This window comes from Aotus nancymaae, unplaced genomic scaffold, assembly GCF_030222135.1.
Source record: "Aotus nancymaae isolate 86718 unplaced genomic scaffold, 86718_ANA_hifiasm-v0.15.2.pri h1tg000089l, whole genome shotgun sequence".
NCBI classification, from domain to species: domain Eukaryota; kingdom Metazoa; phylum Chordata; class Mammalia; order Primates; family Aotidae; genus Aotus; species Aotus nancymaae.
The window spans coordinates 22,731,400-22,753,191 of NW_026988504.1; the positions used below are offsets into that span (position 1 = coordinate 22,731,400).

Here is a 21,792-nt window from a genome sequence, read left to right on the forward strand (position 1 = left end):
CGCCTCCGCGCCTTGCACTGATGACGCAAAGACACGTAAGGCGGGCTGACGTAAAAGGTATTCTTTAAATAAAAGGGACAGGTTTCTCAGCAGAAGGAGGGGTGGAGTCATTGTTGGCGGGATTGCGGCCCTCCTGGAGCTGGGCCACGCCTTATGGGCGGGGCCTTAGGCAGTCCAGGTTGAGAGGCGGGGCCAGGAGGGGCGGAGTTGGAGGGGAGGTGCTTGGGAAAGGGGCGCGGCTTTGAGTCTGTAGAAGGATTCCCCGGCTGGCGCCGCTGGGTAGAGCCAGTACGGCGTTTCCCTTTCAGCTTTGTTCTTCCGGCTTTGCTGTCTGTCTTCCAGGCTGGTTGAATTCGTTAATGCTTTGCAACGCGCACCGAACTCCAGGTTAGCGGGATTAGTAAGAACTCAGCTCTGGGCCAGTCGGGAAGGCAGATAAAGAGACGAGTTAGTCAGCATCCAGTGCTTGAAGAGTGCGGCCCCAGGTAGTGTGGGACCTGGAGAGAGAAGGAGAGAAAGCATTTCAAAGGCACAAATTCTGCGCAGGCTTAGGGCACAAAAAGGGGGAAAAGTCCAACTTTCAAGAACTTATCCAGAATTTTGCAATTAAATTTTTTTCTAAAAACGTACTGGCGTCAGGCGGGGTGCCTTACTCCTGTAATCTTAGCGCTTTGGGAGACAGAGGCGGGAGGCTCTCTTAAGCCCAGGAGTTCGAGGCTGCAGTGAGCTATGATCTGAGCCACTGCATTCCACCCGACAGCTAGAGCTTCTTTCAAAAAAAAAAAAAAAGTGCTGGAGTTTGGGGGTTTTGGAGAACTACTGATTAAAGGATAAATAATGCAGACGGGGTAAACGTAAGCAAAAAGCTCGGTGGTTTGTACCCCTGAACACTGGCAGAACCAGCGCTTAGATCAAGAAATAATTACCCCAGAACCTCCCCCTTCATGTCTTCCTCTAGCCATTAACCTCCAAAGAGTAGTCACTGTTCTGACGTCTGTCACCATACATTAGTTTTTCCTGGTTTTGTACTTGGTATACATAGAATCCAACTGTGTATTTTCTTTGGTGTCTACCTTCTTATATAAGTCCTTTCATTGTGGGAAAATAAACATAACATAGCTAGGCCCGGTGGTGTGCACCTGTAGTCCTAACTACTCTGAGGGCTGACTCAGCGGGGTCACTTGAGCCCAGGAGTTCAAGGCCAGCCTGGGTAACATAAGGAGACATCTGTCTCTAAACATAAAAATAAATAACATTTAGGCTGGGCGCGGTGGCTCAGGCCTGTAATCCCAGCACCTTGGGAGGCCGAGGTGGGCAGATCACGAAGTCAAGAGATCGAGACCATCCTGGCCAACATGGTGAAACCTCGTCTTTACTAAAAATACAAAAATTCTGCTTAGAAAGGGATGAGAAAAAAAAATACCAAAAAATTCTCTATAAAAAAAATTAAATACCGGGCCGGGCGCGGTAGCTCACGGCTGTGATCCTAGCACTTTGGGAGGCCAAGGTGGGTGGATCACCTGAGGTCAGGAGTTCCAGACCAGCCTGGCCATCATGGTGAAACCCCATCTTAAAAATAAAAGAAAAAGAAAAAAAAAATTAAATAAATTAAATAAATAAAAAGGCCGGGCACAGTGGCTCATGCCTGTAATCTCAGCACTTTGGGAGACCGAGGCAGGTGCATCACTGGAGGTCAGGAGTTCGAGACTAGCCTGGCCAATATGGCAAAATCCCGTCTCTATTTAAAAAAGAAAAATTAGCTGGGCATGGTGGCGCGTGCTTGTAGTCGCAGCTACTTGGGAGGCTGAGGTAGGAGAATCGCTTGAACCCAGGAGGGAGAGGTTGCAGTGAGCCGAGATCACATCACTGCACTCTAGCCTGGCAACAGAACAATACTCTGTCTCAAAAATAAATAAATAAATAATAAATAATATTTAAATATATACATAACATAAAATTTACCATTTTAACTATTTTTAAGTTTAGAATTCAGAGGCATTAAGTGCATTCACAAAGCTGGGCACAGTGGCTCATATTTGTAATCCCAGCATTTTGGGAGGCTGAGGCAGGAGGATCCCTTGAGCCTAGGAGTTCAAAACCAGCCTGGGCAATATAGTGAGACCCTGACTCTACAAAAAAAATAATAATAATTAGCTGGGCATGGTGGCTTGTGCCTGTAGTCCCAGCTACTTAGGAGGCCGAAGTGGGATGATTGAGCCTAGGAAGTTAAGGCTGCAGTGAACCATGAGCCAGCTTCAGGAGGCTGAGGTGGGAGGATTGCTTGAGCCTAGGAGGTCAAGATTGCAGAAAGCTGTGATGGAACACTATGCTCCAGCCTGGGCAACAGAGTGAGACTTCATTTCAAAAAAAAAAGTAAAGGAAAAAAATGGTCTTCAGCTGAGCATGGTGGCTCCAGACTGTAATCCCAAGCACTTTGTGGGGCTGAGGTGGGAGGATCACTTGAGCCCAGGAGTTTGAAACCAGCATGGGCAACATTGCGAGACCCTGTCTCTACAAAAAATTTAAAAATTAACCAGGCATGGTAGTGTGTGCCTATAGTTCCAGCTATTTGGGAGGCTAAAATGGGAGAATCACTGGAGCCTGGGAGGTGAGGGCTGCAGTGAACCATGATCATGTCACTGCACTCCAGCCTGACATACAGAAAGACCCTGTTTCAATCAGTCAATAAAAACCACTCTTGGAGATCTTCCCAAGGCAGTACACATGCTGGTCACTTGGGATCCCTCCCTAGTTCTTTGCTGCCATGGGTAATATGGATTTGTCAGCCATGCACAGTAGGTCACGCCTGTAATCCCAGCACTTTGGGAGGCCGAGGCAGGCAGACCACGAGGTCAGGAGTTTGAGACCAGCCTGACCAACATAGTGAAACCCTGTCTTGACTAAAAATACAAAAATTAGCCGGGCGTGGTGGTGCATACCTGTAATCCCAGGTACTCAGGAGGCTGAGGCAGGAGAATAGCTTGAACTGAACTTGGGAGGCAGAGTTTGCAGTGAGTCGAGATTGCATCACTGCATTCCAGCCTGGGTGACAGAGGGAGACTCCGTCTCAAAAAAATAAAAAGTGGATTTGTTTAACCACTTCAACATGAGTGGTTGCAAGTAATGCTGAGAGGAATATTCCTGTATCTATCCTGCCTTATGTGTAACTGAGACCAGTGTTTAAGGAAACTACCCAATTGTCCCCAAAGAGGCGATCTGCCCACCAACAGAATGTGCACACCCAGCCTTGTATCCTGATTTTTTTTTTTTTTTTTTTTTTTTGAGACAGAGTTTTGCTCTGTCACCCAGGCTGGAGTGCAGTGGTGATATCTCGGCTCACTGCAATCTTCACCTTCCAGGTTCAAGCGATTCTCTTGCCTTAGCCTCCTGAATAGCTGGGACTACAAGTGTGTGCCACCATGCCCAGCTAATTTTTGTATTTTTAGTAGAGACGGGGTTTTACCATGTTGGCCAGGCTGGTCTCGAATTTCTGGCCTCAAGTGATCTGCCTGCCTCAGCTGTATCCAGTTCTATTAATCTTACCTTTTGTGCTAGAAAATCTTTTTGTATTCCAAAGTAATGTACATAATCACATGCATCTTTTTTTTTTTTTTTTTTTTTTTTTGAGATGGAGTCTCGCTGTGTTGCCTAGGCTGGAGTACAGTGGCATGATCTCGGCACACTGCTACCTCCACCTCTCAGGTTCAAGCAATTCTCCTGCCTCAGCCTCCTGAGTAGCTGGGATTACAGGCATGCACCACTATACCCGGCTAATTTTTGTATTTTTAGGAGAGACGGGGTTTCACCATGTTGGCCAGGCTGGTCTAGAACTCCTGACCTCAAGTGATCTATCCGCCTCAGTCTCCCAAAGTGCTGGAGTGCAATGGCACGATCTGGGCTAACTGCCACCTCCGTCTCTCAGGTTCAAGCGATTCTTCTGCCTCAGCCTCCTGAGTAGCTGGGACTACAGGCATGTGCCACCATGCCCAGCTAATTTATATATATATATATATAATATATATATATTTAATAGAGACAGGGTTTCACCATGTTGGCCAGGATGATCTCGATCTCTTGACCTTGTGATCTGCCTACCTCGGCATCCCAAAATGCTGGGATTACAGGCGTGAGCCACCACGCCCAGCCAATTTTTATATTTTTAGAGACAGGGTTTCACCATATTGGCCTGACTTGTCTCAAACTCTCGACCTCGTGATCCACCCGCCTTGCCCTCCCAAAGTGCTGAGATTACAGGCATCAGCCACCACGCCAGGCCTTGTTTTTCTTTTTTTTTTTTAAGACAGTATTTCGTTTGTGTTGCCCAGGCTGGAGTGCAAAGGCATGATCTTGGCTCACTGCAACCTCCGCCTCCCAGGTTCAAGCGATTCTCCTGCCTCAGCCTCCCAAGTAGCTGGGATTACAAGCATGCACCACTACATCTGGCTAATTTTTGTATTTTCAGTAGAGACAGGGTTTCTTCCTGTTGGTTAGGCTGGTCTTAAACTCCCGACCTCAGGTGATCTGGCTGTCTCGGTCTCCCAAAGTGCTGGGATTATAGGCGTGAGCCACCGTGCCTGGCTGTTTTTCTTCTTAACGGTATGTTTTGTTAATTGTAAACATATCAAAAAAGGCTGAGCTGGCTGTGGTTGGCCTGCTGTAAAGGGGTGGAAAGTTCAGCATTGCCCCTGAGTGAGGCTCCCAGCCTGGGTCAGGACTAGAGAGGAGTTCCTTTTCTTCTGTCAGGCCTCTTGGCTCTGTAAAACTAAAGCACAAATTCCATCCAGAAAGTAGGAGTTGCATTCTGCATAACGAGGTAAATAAAACTGTCTTCGTGTTAATGAAATGGAATCCCACAGATAACAACTCTCTCTGGAGGAGGGTGGGTTGGGCATTTGCTGCAAGAGGCAGACCCCAGGACTCCTGATCCATGTCTCTACTGTGTAACTCAAGCTGGTAATGGGACTGGAGACCCCAGGATCCCTCAGCAAAAAGACTGCTGACTAAGGAGAAGGCCACTGGGACCCCTTCCCCAGTTCCCTCCTGTGATGAGTACTAAAGGTTCTAGGTCTATGAGGGGTCTTGTGTTTCTGTTATTTTATTTTTATTTATTTATTTTTTTGAGACAGGGTCTCACTCTGTCGCCCAGGCTGGAGTGCAGTGGCACAATCTCAGTTTGCTGTGACCTGGGCTGTCTGCCACCTCTGCTTCCTGGGCTCAAGCGATCCTCCCACCTCAGCCTCCTGAGTAGCTGGGACCATCATGTGCGCCACCACACCCAGCTAAGTATTTTGTCTTTTCTTTTTTTTTTAATTTCTAGAGACAGGATCTTGCTATGTTGCCCAGACTGATCTCAAACTCCTGGACTCAAGCGATCTGCCCTCCTTGGCCTCCCAAAGTGCTGGGATTACAGGCATGAGCCACCGTGCCTGGCCTTTTTTTTTCCCCAGCCTCAGCAACATAGTGAGACCCGTGGTGGTGCATGCCTGTAGTCCTTTTAGGAGGCTGAGTTGGAAGGATTGCTTGAGTGTGGGAGGTTGAGGCTGCAGTGAGCTATGATCATGCCACTGCACTTTAGCCTGGGCGACAGAGAGAGGCCCTGTCTCAAAAAAAAAATTGTTTTAGGGACAGTGTCTCACTCTGTTGACCAGGCTGGTTTTGAACTCCTGGGGTCCAGTGATCCTCCTGCCTCAGCCTCCCTTGTAGCTGGGACTACACAGCATGTGGCCCTTGTGTTGTTCTTGTAATTGTTGATCAGTGCAGAAAACTTGGAAACCACAGAAGAGCACCAGGGGGTGGGGAATGAACATGGAATGATGGGGACCTCAGTCACATTTAAGCCAAACAACATCCATACTTTCATTCCATGCACTAATCATTTATTTGCACTCATAAAAACTGGCTTGCAGCCGGGTGAGGTGGCTCACGCCTGTAATCCTAGCACTTTGGGAAGCCGAGGTGGGTGGATCATGAGGTCAAGAGATCGAGACCATCCAGGCCAACATGGTGAAACCCTGTCTCTGCTAAAAAATACAAAAAATTAGCTGGGCGTGGTGGCGTGCGCCTGTAGTTCCAGCTACTCGGGAGGCTGAGGCAGAAGAATTGCTTGAACCTGGGAGGCGGAGGTTGCAGTGAGCTGAGATCACTCTACCGCATTCCAGTCTGGTGCCTGGTGACAGAGTGAGACTCTGTCTCAAAAACAAAAACAAAAAACTGGCTTGCTTTGCAAAGTTTCCTCCAAGAGCTGTACTGTGGTACTTTTGACTCTGGGACAAGAGGAAGAAGTTGGGAGTTTGGGCAGTTGGTGGCTGGGCCCTCAGAGGCCATATATGGTAACCACTGTTTAAAACACCATTCATCGGCCGGGTGCAGTGGCTCACGCCTGTAATCCTAGCACTTTGGGAGGCCGCGGTGGGTGGATCACCTGAGGTCAGGAGTTCATGACCAGCCTGGCCATCATGGTGAAACCCCATCTTTATATTAAAAAAACACTATTCATCACTTGGGGACAGAAGGAGACTTGGATGGACCCCAGGCTCATGGATATTTCTCCTTCCGCTGTCATTTACTAAAATACCTGTCCAACGAATACAGTTCCAGTCTCAGCCTAGTTGAGACAGAAACAGGCACTTAAATAAGTACCAAAGAGGCCGGGCACGGTGGCTCATGCCTGTAATCCCAGCACTTTGGGAGGCTGAGGTGGGTGGATTGCCTGAGCTCGGGAGTTGGAAACCAGCCTGGGCAACACGGTGAAATCCCGTCTCCACTAAAAAAATACAAAAATTTAGCCAGGAATGGCAGCATGCGTCTGTAGTCCCAGCTACTCCGGAGGCTGAAGCAAGAGAACTGCTTGAATCCAGGAGGTGGAGGTTACAGTGAGCCAAGATTTCACCACTGCACTCCAGCCTGGGCAACAGAGCAAGACTGTCTCAAAAAATATATATATTAAAAAAAAAAAAAAAAGCCGGGCACAGTGGCTCACGCCTGTAATCCTAGCACTTTGGGAGGCCAAGGTGGGTGGATCACCTGAGGTCAGGAGTTCAAGACCAGCCTGGCCATCATGGTGAAACCCCATCTTTAAAAAAATAAATTAATTAATTTTTTAAAAAAGTACAAGGAAGTCTCTGCAGAGATAGTGGTATTAGAACTGAGTCCTGAGGCCTAAATCAGCCTTGACCAGGCCAAAAAATGTGGAAGAGTATTCTAAGCAGTGGGAATAATGCATGCAAATACCTGAAAGCAGAGAGGAGCAGGTCACATCTAGCAACTGGTGACTCGTTTACTAAGGCTGTATGTGAACTTCAGAAGGAAGAAGGGAAGTCAGGAGGCCAGGTAATTTGGCAGAGGCTAGAGGCTCTGTTTTATTGAGTTTTGATTTTAGTGTGAGAGGAGCCACTGGAGGGCATGATCAGTGTTTGACTCCCAAAGACCATTCCAGCACCAGTTCAGGGCATGGGTCTCAAGACCTCCCTTGGAGTGACAAAGGCAGGGCAGGCAAGGCAGTGCACACAGAGGCAGAGTTTGCCCCTCTTTTTTTTTTTTTTTGAGACAGAGTTTTGCTTCTGTTGCCCAGGCTGGAGTGCAATGGCATGATCTCAGCTTACCACAACCTCCGCCTCCCAGATTCAAGCAATTCTCCTGCTTCAGCTTCCTGAGTAGCTGGGATTACAGGCATGCACCACCACACCTGGCTAATTTTGTATTTTTAGTAGAGGCGGGGTTTTTCCATGTTGATCAGGCTCTGACCTCAGGTGATCTGCCTGCCTCGGCCTCCCAAAGTGCTGGGATTATAGGCGTGAGCCGTGAGCCACCATGCCCGGTGGAATCTGTCCCTCTTTAGGAGGTTGAACAGGTATAAGGGAGGCAGGAGAGAGAGGTGATGGGCCACTAGAATCACTGGTTGTCGGCGTGGGGCTTGGATGGATAGAGGAGCCATCCACTAAAACATAGGAGGAGGACGGAGGTGAAGGCCAAGTCTGGAAACAGGCCAAGTCTACGGCCCTTTCTGGTGGAGAGAGGGTCTGACGCTCAGGCCAGATAGAGGTCAGAAAGTGTCTCAAGAAGCCCATGGAGGAATGAGCTGGACCAGGACAGCACATGGAGTACAGAATAGAGGGTCAGTGGCCGGGCGCAGTGGCTCACACGTGTAATCCCAGAACTTTGGGAGGCTGAGGCAGGTGGATCACCTGAGGTCAGTTAGAGACCAGCCTGGCCAACATGGTGAAACCCCATCTCTACTAAAAATACAAAAATAGTCAGGCGTGGTGGCTCACACCTATAGTCCCAGCTACTCAGGAGGCTGGGGCACAAGAATCACTTGAACCCAGGTGATAGAGGTTGCAGTGAGCCAAGACTGCACCACTGTACTCCAGCCTGGGCAACAGGGTGACACTTGGTCTCAAAAAAAAAAAAGAAAGAAAGAAAGGGCTGGGCACAGTAGCTCAAGCCTGTAATCCCAGCACTTTGGGAGGCCGAGGTGGGCGGATCACCTGAGGTCGGAATTTCGAGACCAGCCTGACCAACATGGAGAAACTTCGTCTCTGCTGAAAATACAACATTAGCCAGGTGTGGTGGTGCATGCCTGTAATCCCAGCTACTCGGGAGGCTGAGGCAGGAGAATTGCTTGAACTCGGGAGGTGGCAGTGAGCCAAGACCACACCATGGCACTCCAGCCATGGCAACAAGAGGAAAACTCCATTTCAAAAAAAAAAAAAAGAAAAAGAAAAGAAAGAAAAGAGGACCAGAGACTATTCCTCTGGGATTGGAGGCGGGGACAGGTGGAAGGGGCAGAACACACCATGGGAACAGCCTGACATGGGGCTCACTGGATGCGCCCCTCCACATGCAGCAGCAGGTAGTCCCTGAGGAGCGGGGGCAGTGGCAGCCGGGTGGCACCCTGCCGGCAGCGGCTTCCCAACCGAGCACGCACAGCTAGTCGGGCCAGGTGCTGCAGCCGCCTTGGCTGATTCACCATGCACAGGACTGACCTGTAGAAGGCTTCATGCTCCTAGGCCAGGAGTGAAAGAGGGTCAGATGATTTGCAGCATGCACCCACCTGGGTGTTTCATGTGTCTCAAAGGACTTGGATTCAGAGCCATAGAGGCCCTGCGGTGATAATGGGGGCTGGGCTACACTTCAGGGAAGGGCCTCCACTATGTCTGCACCCACTCCCACCCCAGAGAGGCTGGCACTGTGCCCACCAAGTTAGAGTTTCCTGATAAATGTCTGTGCTGATGCAAATGAGGGAGGTGAGAGAGGTGTGTGGAGTTAGTGGTCAGCCTGGGATACCAGGGGAGGGGCTACCCTGAAACCCAGGTGTGCCACTCTACCCATTCTCTCTACCCAGGGGCCCTCCTGCTTCTCCCTTCATGAAGCTGGCCCTGGAGGAATAGGTCTGTGGCTCGTCCCTCCTCCCCATCTTGGCCCTGAGGCAGACATACCTTCCACAGCTCTGGGAGCACCGCCTCCACCCAGGTTTCACAGGATGGGACACAAGGATAGGCATTAAGCAGGACTTCCAGGGCCCGAGGGAAGTTGGCACAGTATTTCAGCATCTAGGAGTCAAAAGAGGGTCTTGGGCACCATGCCTCCACCAGCTGAGGGCAGACCCAAGTCCCGCCTAACCCATATGGCCAATCATAGCCTAATCTGGGGGGCTAAGGTCTGAATCTCTCCTCCTCCTCTTCCATGCTTCTGTCTACCCCACCCTCAAGTGTGCTCCAGCCTTTCTGCCCTAGTTTTCCTCGGGGGCTCTTTCCTCCCTTGGACTCTCTCTCCCAGAATCCTCTACCCCCCCCTCCCAAGCTGGGGGCAGCCCCCTGGCCGCTGAGGGCAGGCTTTCAGTCTCTTGGACCTTCTCTCTTCCCCAGAGGCAGAGCAGTTCCAGCCACGGGCTCCCCGACACGGGGGCCTCCTATCTCAGGCCCTCCCTGCGCACCTCAGGGCGCACTGGCTGGGCCCCGTAGTCCAGCAGTGCCGCGAAGAGGACCTCAGGCTCCCAGTTGGGGGCATCCTGGACGGCCTGCAGCGCACAGTCCATGGGCGTGTGGCCTGCCGCATTGGGGACCTCAGCGAGGGCCCCGTGGTGCAGCAGCAGCTCGGCCAGGCCCCCGCAGCCGTTGGCACAGGCGTTGTGTAGCGGCGTGTGGCGCTTGCGCCCGGCCGCCCGGGCATCAGCTCCAGCATCCAGGAGCCGGCGTGCCGCCGCCTGATGCTGCCTGCAGCTGCCCGGGCCCTCGGCCCCCGCGCACGCTGCGTTCAGCGCCGTCTCGCCCTGGCTGGTGCGCAGGCCCAAGTCGGCGCCATGCTCCAGGTACAGAGCCACGTGCTGCTCCAGGCCACGCGCCGCGGCCACGTGCAGAGGCGTCTCCTGGCTCTCGCCTGCTGCCAGGTTCACCGTCGCTCCCGCTTCCAGCAGCAACTTGGCGCACCTGGGGACAGAGAGCAAGGCCCCAGGGAAAATCCTGAAGGCCTGGGACCCCCTTCAGCTTGCAGTCATCCTCCCTTCCCTTTCCACCCCTCTCACCTTGAGGTGCTACCTGGTGTCCTCTATGAGAATTACCCAAGCCCCGCTACAGACAGCAGAACTGGAAGGTCCTGGGAGCCACCAGAAGCATCTTCAATTTTCATATGAAAAACTTCTTAAGCCCAGAAATGACTTGTGGAGCCAGGACACAGCAAGTTAGTGGCTGCACCAGAATTAGTCCTCACGTCCTTAGACAGTCCTTCCCAGAGTCTACTCTGACTCTACCCTAAAGGTCTGGTTCTGAATTTTTCAGTTCTTACTTGTCTCCTTTTTTTTTTTTTTTTTTTTTAGATAGGGTCTCTCTCTATCGCCCAGGGTGAAGTGAGTGCAGTGGCGCAATTACAGCTCATGTAGCCTAGACCACCCAAGCTCAAGCAGTCCTCCTGCCTCTGCCTCCCAAGTAGCTGGAACCACAGGTGGGCACCACAACACCTGGCTAATTAAAAAAAATTTTTTTTTGTTGAGACAGAGTCTCGCCATTTGTCCCAGCTGGTCTCAAACTCCTGGGCTCAAGCAATCCTCCTGTCTTGGCCTCCTAAAGTGCTGGGATTACAGGTGTGAGCCACCATACCGGGCCTTATCTCCTAACATTTTGATAACACAAATTTTAAAAACCCACTTCTGTGTCCATTATGAAGCATAGAAAATTTAAAGTATGCACCAAAAAGAAAAATAAATATGTTATAATATTTTCTTTCTGCTCCCACACTTAAAAGACTACTCTTCTAGGCCGGGCGCGGTGGCTCACACCTGTAATCCCAGCACTTTGGGAGACCAAGGCGGGTGGATCACAACATCAAGAGATCGAGACCATCCTGGTCAACATGGTGAAACCCCGTCTCTACTGAAAATACAAAAAATTAGCTGGGCATGGTGGCGCGTGCCTGTAATCCCAGCTACTCAGGAGGCTGAGGCAGGAGAATTGCCTGAACCCAGGAGGCGGAGGTTGCGGTGAGCTGAGATCGCGCCATTGCACTCCGGCCTGGGTAACAAGAGTGAAACTCCGTCTCAAAAAAAAAAAAAAACAACCACTCTTCTAGGCCAGGCATGGTGGCTCACACCTGTAACCCCAGCACTTTAGGAGGCTGAGGCAGGTGGATCACTAGGTCAGGAGTTCAAGACCAGCCTGACTAACATGGTGAAACCCTGTCTCTACTAAAAATACAAAATGTAGCTGGGCGTGGTGGCGTGTGCCTGTAACCCAGCTACTCAGGAAGCTAAGGCAGGAGAATCGCTTGAACCGGGGAGACCGAGGTTGCAGTGAGTCAAGATTGTGCCACTGCACTCCAGCCTGGGTGACAGAGACTCCATCTTTAAAAAAAACACTCTTCTAAACCAGGCCACACTCATTCAAGCAAAGGCAGGCACTTGGGGCCGCCCCCCTCCACCTTCCCCTAGAGAAAAACAACAACAACAAAAAAAACAACAAAGGAAAAACAACAACAAAAACAAAAACAGGTTTTAGAGAGTACATGTTTCCCAGTTCCAGGGAAAATTATAGGCCAGAACACTGTTGTGGCAAACATGCATCCCTACCTATTGCAGGGTAAACCAAACATGCAACAAACTAAATTAATAATGATGAAACCAGGCTAACAGTAACTTATCATTAAAAAGCCAGAATGGCAGCCGATGGAAACTCAGGAGTAGATCCACCAACCTCGATGAAACCCTGATAACCAAATGCCCTTTCCCAAAATGGCCAAAATTCTTGCTCACATATCCAGGTAGGTGCTTTGCTCTGTAGCCAAGACATGAGTAGCAGTCAGTCTTCCATAAACTACTGAATTTATCTCCTTGGTAAATTCTAATTATGGGCTAATTTTTGTTTCCAAATTTTTTTTTTTTTTTTTGAGATGGAGTCTCAGTCTTCGCCCAGGCTGGAGGGCAGTAGCACAATCTCGGCTCACTGCAGCATCCATCTCCTGGGTTCAAGCAATTCTCCTGCCTCAGCCTCCCGAGTGGCTGGGACTACAGGCATGTGCTGCCATGCTCGGCTAATTTTTGTATTTTTAGTAGAGATGGGGTTTCACCATGTTAGCCAGGATGGTCTTGATCTCCTGACCTTGTGATCCGCCTGCCTCAGCCTCCCAAAGTGCTGGGATTACAAGCGTCAGCCACCACGCCTGGCCCTTTTTTTTTTTTTTGAGATGGAGTCTCAATCTGTCACCCAGGCTGGAGTGCATGGGCACTGTGTTGGCTCACTGCAACCTCTGTCTCCTGGGTTCAAGCAATTCTCCCGCCTCAGCCTCCCAAGTAGCTGGGATTACAGGCGCCCACCACCACACCTGGCTAATGTTTTTAAAATTTTTAGTAGAGACAGGGTTTTACCATATTGGCCAGGCTGGTCTTGAACTCCTGACATCAGGCGATCTGCCCTCCTCAGCCTCCCAAAGTGCTGGGATTACAAGCATGAGCCACTGCACCTGGCCTCTTTTTTTCTTTTTTTTTTTTTAGACAGAGTCTTGCTCTGTCGCCCAGGCTGAAGTGCAGTAGCAGAATCTTGGCTCACTGCAACCACCACCTCCCGGGTTCAAGCAATTCTTGTGCCTCCGCCTCCCTAGTAGCTGGAATTACAGGTGTGAGCCACCACGCCCAGCCAGATCTTTCTTAATACCTCAAAACAAGTAGGAATTTGAACTGGGCACGGTGGCTCATGCCTATAATCCCACCACTTTAGGAGGCCGAGGAGGGGGAGATCACTTGAGGTCAGGAGTTCAAGAGCAGCCTGGCCAACATGGCAAAACCCTATCTCTACTAGAAATACAAAAACTAGCTAGGCGTGGTGGCCAAGATCACACCACTGCACTACAGCCTGAGTGACAGAGCAAGACTTTGTCTAAAAAAACCAAAAAACAAAAAACCAGCTAGGAATTTGGCTACAGAGGTTCACAGGGAATTGGAGACTGCAATTGGAAGAGTTTTCCCAGAAAGCAACAGGCCTTCCACCTCCTGGGCTTAGCAGATGTGACCTTGGACAAGTTACTAAACCTTTCTGAGCTTCGTCTTTCTCACCGTAGAATGAGGCCTGTCTCCAGGTTATTGTAAAGACATGTATGTGAGGTGCTTTGTAAACCATAAAGCTGCATGTAGTTGTCAGGTTCCCTCTTCTGGCCCTGTGAGCTGGAGACACACACATGCCTCCCCAAACCATTCAGCCCCTGGGCACCTACTGCAAAGACTCGGGAGTTGTGCAGAGGTGCAGGGGGGTTGTGCCCTCCTCGGACAGCACATTAGCCTTGGCTCCAAAAGTCAGCAGCAGCCGCACACAGTCGAGCTGGGCCTGGGCACAGGCTTCGTGCAAGGCAGCACGACCCCCGACACGGGCATCTAGCTCAGCTCCCTGCCGGATCAGGTGACGAGCACAGTCTGTGTAGCCTCGGGCTGCAGCGATGGTGAGGGGTGCCGTCTGCTTGGTCTTGGGGGTCAGCACCCAGAAACCTAGGGAGAGCAAATAATGTTGGGGGGTGGTGCATAAGACGGGAAGGTATGAAGTGGGGATGCTGGTTCCAGCTGACAGCTGACACTGGCCTTCCTGCTGCATGGTTTGCTGAGCACAAACACTGCCAGGCTGTACCTATGGAAAGGGGCTTATTCAAGTCCTGAATTGGAAGAATAAATTGGAACAGCCTTTTAGAACAGTTTATCAATCTGTAACAAAACATAGTATGTGTCATAAAAAAATTAATTGCTGTATAAAACCATAGGAGCCAACTAAGTAGAGTGAATCCCATTAAGGAAACCTCAAGGTCTTTGAATGGCTAATAGTGTCAATGGCTTTTTTTGTTCACCTTGGGGCCTGGCATGGTGGCTCACATCTGTAATCCTAGCACTTTGGGAGGTTGAGGTGGGAGGATCACTTGAGGTCAGGAGTTCCAGACCAGCCTGAGCAACATAGTGAGACTTTGTTTCTATTTTTTTTTTTTTTTTTTGAGACGGAGTTTCGCTCTTGTTACCCAGGCTGGAGTGCAATGGCGCGATCTCGGCTCACCGCAACCTCTCCCTCCTGGGTTCAGGCAATTCTCCTGCCTCAGCCTCCTGAGTAGCTGGGATTACAGGCACGCAACACCATGCCCAGCTAATTTTTGTATTTTTAGTAGAGACGGGGTTTCACCATGTTGACCAGGATGGTCTCGATCTCTTGACCTCGTGATCCACCCGCCTCAGCCCCAAAGTACAAAACCATGATCAGGAGAATGTCTCTATTTTTTCTTTTCTTTTCTTTTCTTTTTTTTTTTTTTTTTTGACACGGAATATTGCTTTGTTGCCCAGGCTGGAGTACAATGATGTGATCTCAGCTCACTGCACCCTCCGCCTCCCAGGTTCACGTGATTCTCCTGCCTCAGCCTCCTTATTAGCTGGGATTATAGGCACCTGCCACCATGCCTGGCTAATTTTTGTATTTTTAGTAGAGACGGGGTTTTACCACGTTGGTCAGGCTGGTCTCAAACTCCTGACCTTATGATCCGCCTGCCTCGGCCTCCCAAAGTGCTGGGATTACAGGCTTGAGCCACTGCACCCGGCTATTTTTTAAAAAAATGTAAAAAGAAAAAAATGTTCATCTTGGTCTTGGATGAACAAAAAAGCGGGGTGGGTAGTTATGCAGAAGTGGGCCTGGAGCTGAGTTTGGGAATGGCCAAAGAGCAGAACTGAATTCTGGGATACTCCTGGGGCAGAGAGGGTTGGATGGAAATGGGGGAATGGTGGAGGGGAGAATAAGAGGTGCAGATGGGAAATGAATAAGGAGAGGGTGATCATGGGACTAGTATTGGATTTGAATGGTGGCAGCGGTCAGGGACTTATTTAAAGGGCATAGATGCCTCATATCAAACTAGAAGTTGTTTGCATGGCAGCACAGTCCACCCCTGGTTTTTCTAAGTCTTGAGTAAAGCATGTTTTGTTTTTTAGTAGACTTGAAATTAAGGCTGAGTTCCATCTTGGGGATTATGGACAAGCTGCAAGACAAGACTAGAATGCCCTGGTTGGGTCACAGCCAAGCAGGAATTTGGAACCTGTAGTGACTGGGGGAGCTTATGCTCTCCCAAGGATTCAAGCCCCAGATGCATGGGTGGGGTTTGAGTAATTTCTTGTCAATCTTGAGATCATGGTGATCTCAGCTAGGGTATTAGTTTATTTGGACAGACCTGCTGGCCAGAATATATTCTTTTTTTTTTTTTTTGAAACGGAGTTTTCGCTCTTGTTTACTCAGGCTGGAGTGCAATGGCGTGATCTCGGCTTACCGCAACCTCCGCCTCCTGGGTTCAAGCAATTCTCCTGCCTGAGCCTCCCAAGTAGCTGGGACTACAGGCGTGTGCCACCATGCCCAGCTAATTTTTGTATTTTTTAGTAGAGACGTGGTTTCACCTTGTTGACCAGGATGGTCTCGATCTCTTGACCTCGTGATCCACCCGCCTCGGCCTCCCAAAGTGCTGGGATTATAGGCGTGAGCCACCGCGCCCGGCCCTATTCTTTTTTTTTTTTTTTTTTTTTGAGACAGAGTCTCACTCTGTCATCAGGCTGGATTAGAGTGGTGTGATCTCAGCTCACTGCAATCTCCGCCTCCCGGGTTCAAGCAATTCTTTTGCCTCAGCCTCACAAATAGCTGGGACTACAGGTGCATGTCACCACACCCAGCCCATTTTTGTATTTTTAGTAGAGACAAGGTTTCACCATATTGGCCAGGATAGTCTCCATCTCCTGACTTCATGGTCTGCCCACCCTGGCCTCCCAAAATGCTGAGATTGCAGGTGTAAGCCACCGTGCCCGGCCTAGCCAGAATATATTCTAAGGATATCCTCTAGCAAGTACATAAAGGTGTTCATTATACTGGTATTTAAACTAGTTTTTAAAAAATCTACCCAGTTGGTTTGGGGGCTAGTTATAAAATTAATGGCACGTGCTTCTACAGTAGAATTTATGACCCCCCTTTTTTTTCCTGTAGCTATGGGGTCTTCTATGTTGCTCAAGCTGGTCTTGAACTCCTGGTCTAAAGCAGTAGTCCGGCCTCAGCCTCGGCCTCGGCCTCTCAAAGTGCTGGGATTACTGGCATGAGACACTGTGCCAAAGCCAAGAATATAACTTTTAATTCTTAAAAGGCATACATACTGCTAACTCTGCCTCATCTCTGTTCGGGAGGGAGCTAGGATGGGTGGTGGAAAGGGCTGCTCTAGTCTATGGTCTGCAGGGAAGGCGGGGGCCTAGACTCTCCCTCCTCCCCACCCACTCCCCTTCTTTCTCCCTCCTCTTCTGCCCTCTTCTGGTACCCCCTACCCTGTTCAGCTGACCAGGCCAGCTGGTTGCTCACGGTCTCCACAATCATGTTGGCAGCCTCTTCATCTTGGAACAGGGCTCGGACCTGCTGCAGGTCACCGGAGAACAGGGCATGGTGGACAGCTGGGTCTCCACAGGAACGGTGAGGCCTAGTGAGTCGAGCCTGGGGACTTGATGGGCACCTTCGGCTCCGGCACTGTTGGGCAGCTGCCCGCCGCCGGTCTTCCCATTCCAGCCACTCCCGCTGCAAGCGGAGAGAGCGAAGCATGGAGGAGGTGAAGGGGAAGGTCTCCCTTGCCATGGGTGGGGCCCAGGGGTTTGGGCAGGGGCACCTGGGCAAAGCCAGGTTCCCTCGACCCGACTACCTTCCTTGCTCTGAGGAGCTACCCTGCCCCCTCTGCCGTGAGCCAGAGAAAGCAGCAGCTGAGGCTATAAATAGGTCCTTTGCTGCTCTGGTAAACACAGTTTGCTCAGAGTCATGATCTTGGTGCTGAGAAGGTGCTGGCCCAACCCCCAGCCCAGGACGAGGGCCAGCCCCTGCCCCTGATGATACCCTTTGGTTGGTCAGCAGGCCTTCAGCTGAGGCCACCCCTGAACCCCAGTATCTGCATCCTCCCTTGTCTCTAAAGTGAGCATCTCGGGTTGGCAAGGTCCAGGGTGTGTGAGAAGGTCAGTCGTGAAAATGGGCAGGGCTGGGAGGAAGACAAGGTGCCTCCATCCTCTCTGATGTTGGCTGGAGGGCAGGAGCCACCACTGGCCCACGTGGAGAAGATAGGGCTGACCTCAGCACAGGAGGTAAGGGGAGGTCAAGACAGAGTTACTGAGAAGGTGAGCAGCTCTTCCCAGCATCTGCAGTAACAGCAATAACTCTGTACCTATGTACAGAGTTTCACAGTGTTTAAATCACATTCATATCCACTTTCACACAGGGGACCATACTTCCCAGCCCACCCAGTAATCAATAAACTTAGTTTGAGCACTTTGGGAGGCCGAGGCGGGTGGATCACCTGAGGTGAGGAGTTTGAGACCAGCCTGGCCAACATGGAGAAACCCCATCTCTACTAAAAATACAAAAATTAGCTGGGTGTAGTGGCGAGTGTCTGTGATCACAGCTACTCGGAAGGCTGAGGCAGGAGAATCACTTGAACCAGGGAGTCAGAGGTTGCAGTGAGCTGAGATCATGCCCACTGCACTTCAGCCTGGTGACAGAGCGAGACTCTGTCTCTAAAATAAAATAAAATAAAGTTGGTTTAGATTATAAATGAAATTATCACAGTCAAACACCTCTGAGATGTGTGATCTTATCTCTCTCTCTCTTTTTTTTTTTTTTGAGATGGAGTCTCGCTCTGTAGCCCAGGCTGGAGTGCAGTGGTGTGATCTCCGCTCACTGCAACTTCCGCCTCTCAGGTTCAAGCAATTCTCCTGCCTCAGCCTCCCAAGTAGCTGGGAATACAAGCACAGGCTGCCATGCCTGGCTAAATTTTTGTATTTTAGTAGAGACTGGGTTTCCCCGTGTTGCCCAGGCTGGTCTCAAACTCCTGAGCTCAGGCAATCCACCCGCCTCAACCTCCCAAAATGCTGAGATTATAGGCATGAGCCACCGTGTCCGGCCCTTATCTCTGTTTTACAAATGAGGAACCTAAGGCTTAACAAAGTAATCTACTGGTTCAAGGTCACAGTTTGTGAGAGGCAGAGTCAGGACCCCACATAGATGGTGTGCTTTGGGCCAAGAATGGTGGCTCATGCCTGTAATTCTAGCACTTTGGGAGGCTGAGGCCAGAGGATGGCTTGAGCCTAGGAATTTCAGGCCATCCTGGGCAACACAGTGAGATCTGCATCTCTCTTTTTTTTGAGGTGGAGTCTCACCCTGTTGCCCAGGCTGGAGTACAGGCCACCACGCCTGGTCTGTCCATCTCTTTTTTTTAAAAAAAAAAGATGGTGCATTTTTTGGCTCCAGCTGTTGCAACCATGTGGCGGCCTCCCCCATTCTCCAAGCAAAACAGACTGGTCTCTAGAAACTGCCTTCAATCATTTTTTTTTTTCTCGCTGTGTCACCCAGGCTGGAGTACAATGGCGTGATCTTGGTTCATTGCAACCTCCGCTTCCTGGGGTTAAAGCGATTCTCTTGCCCAGCCTCCCGAGTAGCTGGAATTACAGGCGCATGCCACCACGCCCAACTGATTTTATTTTTAATAGTAGGTTTCGCCATGTTGGCCAGGCTGGTCTCAAACTCTCCTGACCTCAGGCAATCCGCCTGCCTCAGCCTCCCAAAATGCTGGTATTACAGGCATGAGTCACAGCGCCTGGACCCTTCAGTCATTCTTGTTTTTTTTTTTTTTTTTTTTTTTGAGACGGAGTTTCACTCTTGTTACCCAGGCTGGAGTGCAATGGTGCTATCTCGGCTCACTGCAACCTCCGCCTCCTGGGTTCAGGCAATTCTCCTGCCTCAGCCTCCTGAGTAGCTGGGATTACAGGCACGGGTCACTGTGCCCAGCTAATTTTTTGTATTTTTAGTAGAGACGGGGTTTCACCATGTTGACCAGGATGTTCTTGATCTCTTGACCTCGTGATCCACCCACCTCGGCCTCCCAAAGTGCTGGGATTACAGGCGTGAGCCACTGCGCCCGGCCCGATTTTTTTTTTTTAACCCAGCTGCTAAGGGAGCTCACATGGCTGGCTTGAGGAGAGCCAAGGGGTTGACCTGGAAACTCTGGGACCGGACCTGAGATGTTCAAGCCACAGACCTGTTCACTGTTAGGAGAAAGTGCTGTGCTTCCATGAGCCTCTAGGGGGAGAAATGAGGCCGTGAAACCGCACCAGCTGGTGTGCCTGCCAAGCTGGGAAAGGGGAGGGCACTGCCTCAAAAGCTCTTCTCACCCTGAGCTCACTCAGTGCGCAGCGGCTTGCAGGCGGGGCTGGTCTGGCCCCTTCCCCTGCTGCCCGTCCTGCCTCCTGGCCCTGCAGCAGCACCTTGCCCAGTGATCTTTCATTTCTTCCTCTCCCTAGGCCCTTCATACAAGCAAGGCCTCACATTTTCAGGCACCATCTCAAGTTCAGCCCCTCAACGCCTTAAACCTAGATCAACTCAGCCTCTCACCTAGTGTTTTTTCCTCTGGCCATATCCCTTCTACTCCAATGCAGGAATGATTTAAAATGGTTAATTCCTTTGCTTAAAAACTGCTGGCCAGAGGCAGTGGCTCACATCTATAATCCTAGCACTTTGAGAGGTAGGCGGATCACAAGGTCAGGAGTTAGAGACCAGCCTGGCCAAAATAGAGAAACCCCGTCTCTACTAAAAATTCAAAAATTAGCCGGGCGTGGTGGCGGGTGCCTGTAGTCCCAGCTACTAGGGGAGGCTGACGCAGGAGAATCACTTGAACCCAGGAGGCCAAGATTCTGCCACTGCATTTCAGCCTGGGCAACAGAGCAAGACTCTGTCTCCAAACAAAAAAACTTCTGCTGACTTTGAATACCTGTCCTTTCCTTTATTTATTTATTTTTTTTGAGACGGAGTTTCACTCTTGTCACCCAGGCTGGAGTGCAATGGCGCAATCTCGGCTCACCGCAACCTCCGCCTCCTGGGTTCAGGCAATTCTCCTGCCTCAGCCTCCTGAGTAGCTGGGATTACAGGCACGCGCCACCGTGCCCAGCTAATTTTTGGTATTTTTAGTAGAGACGGGGTTTCACCATGTTGACCAGGATGGTCTTGATCTCTTGACCTCGTGATCCACCCGCCTCGGCCTCCCAAAGTGCTGGGATTACAGGCGTGAGCCACTGCGCCCGGCCTCCTTTATTTTTTTTAATAAGGCTCCAAATCCTGGCCTCAAGTAGTCCTCCCACGTCAGCCTCCCGAATTGCTGTGATTACAGGTGTGAGCCACTGCACCAGGCTTGCCCTTTTCAACTAAGTCCCCAATTCCTTGGTGTGGCCCCATGTCACTCACGTAGGGTAGCATCCTCATCACGGCTCCCCACAACCATTCCCTGTCAGGCTAATCCCTTAGCTCAGAATTCCCTTGACCCCTTCTCCTCAGGGTCTACCCCTAAGGTCGCCTGTTCTGGGGAGAGGTCTCTTCAGCAATCTGTTGCCCAACTCCTACAGTTCTAGCCACTGCCCAGTCTGCACTCTCAAAGGACTCAGGGGCATGCTGTAAAGCACCTATCCGTGCTGTGTGGGTTTGCCATGCTGGATGTGGGTTCCAGAGCAGGCTCTGGCACAGTCGGAGCACTTGGCTCATGGCAGGCGGGCCTCTTATGTGTGGCGCATTGAACGAAGGTCCCTATTCTCTGCCAGAGCAAATACTCGTCCATCCACCCGCCCGCCCAAGTGGGTGGCAGCAGCCTGGGCTTTTTGCGGCACTGCCCTTAGCCCACTGTTCACTCACTCTTTGCCTGGCTTCGTCTCTTGGTGACATTCCAGGGTGGGGGATCCCAGAGGAGGAATGAGATCATACAGAGCAAAAGTTTGGAAGTCCTCAGAGAAAGGCACCTCTATAAATGCAGCCGTGATTAACCCTGTTGGCATCCATTCAGTGTGTTAATTGCCCCACCAACGGCCTGGCTGGGCACCCACAGCTGGGTTCCCAGGATTGAGAATCTGGCAAGGCTGGGTGGGACCAAGAGGGGCCAAGGCAGGTGGGTGTCCCTTTCCTCCCTGAGGCACTTAACAGTCACAGCTTAGCCTCTCCCCTGCCTTCTTGCCACACAGGCCTGAAGGTACCCTAACAGCTCAGTCCCAAGATACCACTGTATTCAGTCCCCTTGTCTGTAGCGTTAGCTTCCTGAGGGCAGAGAAAGGAGGCCTTGACTTCAACCTGGAGGGAACAGGGCCAGGTGATCAGATGTCCAGCCTGCCTTCTGGGAGCTCAGAGCCTGTGGGGTGGTGAAACACACCAGAAGCCAGGATGTGAGCAGGGGGACTGGGGCTCATGGGTGTCAAGAATGGGGAATAGGCCCAGGGCACAGGGGGTTTTTATGTTTTTAGAGACGAGATCTCCCTAT

General features: G+C 50.7%; 1 protein-coding gene across 2 annotated transcripts; it reads right to left on the reverse strand.

Annotated features, from left to right (window-relative positions):
* Window positions 1-46: 46 nt before the first annotated feature.
* On the reverse strand, window positions 47-17,180 carry ASB16 (ankyrin repeat and SOCS box containing 16). Of its 2 annotated transcripts, none has more exons than XM_021673688.2 (5): window positions 16,793-17,180; window positions 13,696-13,963; window positions 9,935-10,427; window positions 9,438-9,551; window positions 47-497 (listed from the first exon to the last, which is right to left on the reverse strand). In XM_021673688.2, exons 1-5 carry the CDS (start codon window positions 17,091-17,093, stop codon window positions 453-455), a joined length of 1,221 nt encoding a protein of 406 aa, XP_021529363.1. In that variant the 5' UTR covers window positions 17,094-17,180; the 3' UTR covers window positions 47-452. The 2 variants fall into 2 exon arrangements, with proteins under 2 accessions (XP_021529363.1, XP_012299380.1); XM_012443957.2 differs by lacking the exon at window positions 47-497 and adding an exon at window positions 6,958-9,004.
* Window positions 17,181-21,792: the final 4,612 nt, after the last annotated feature.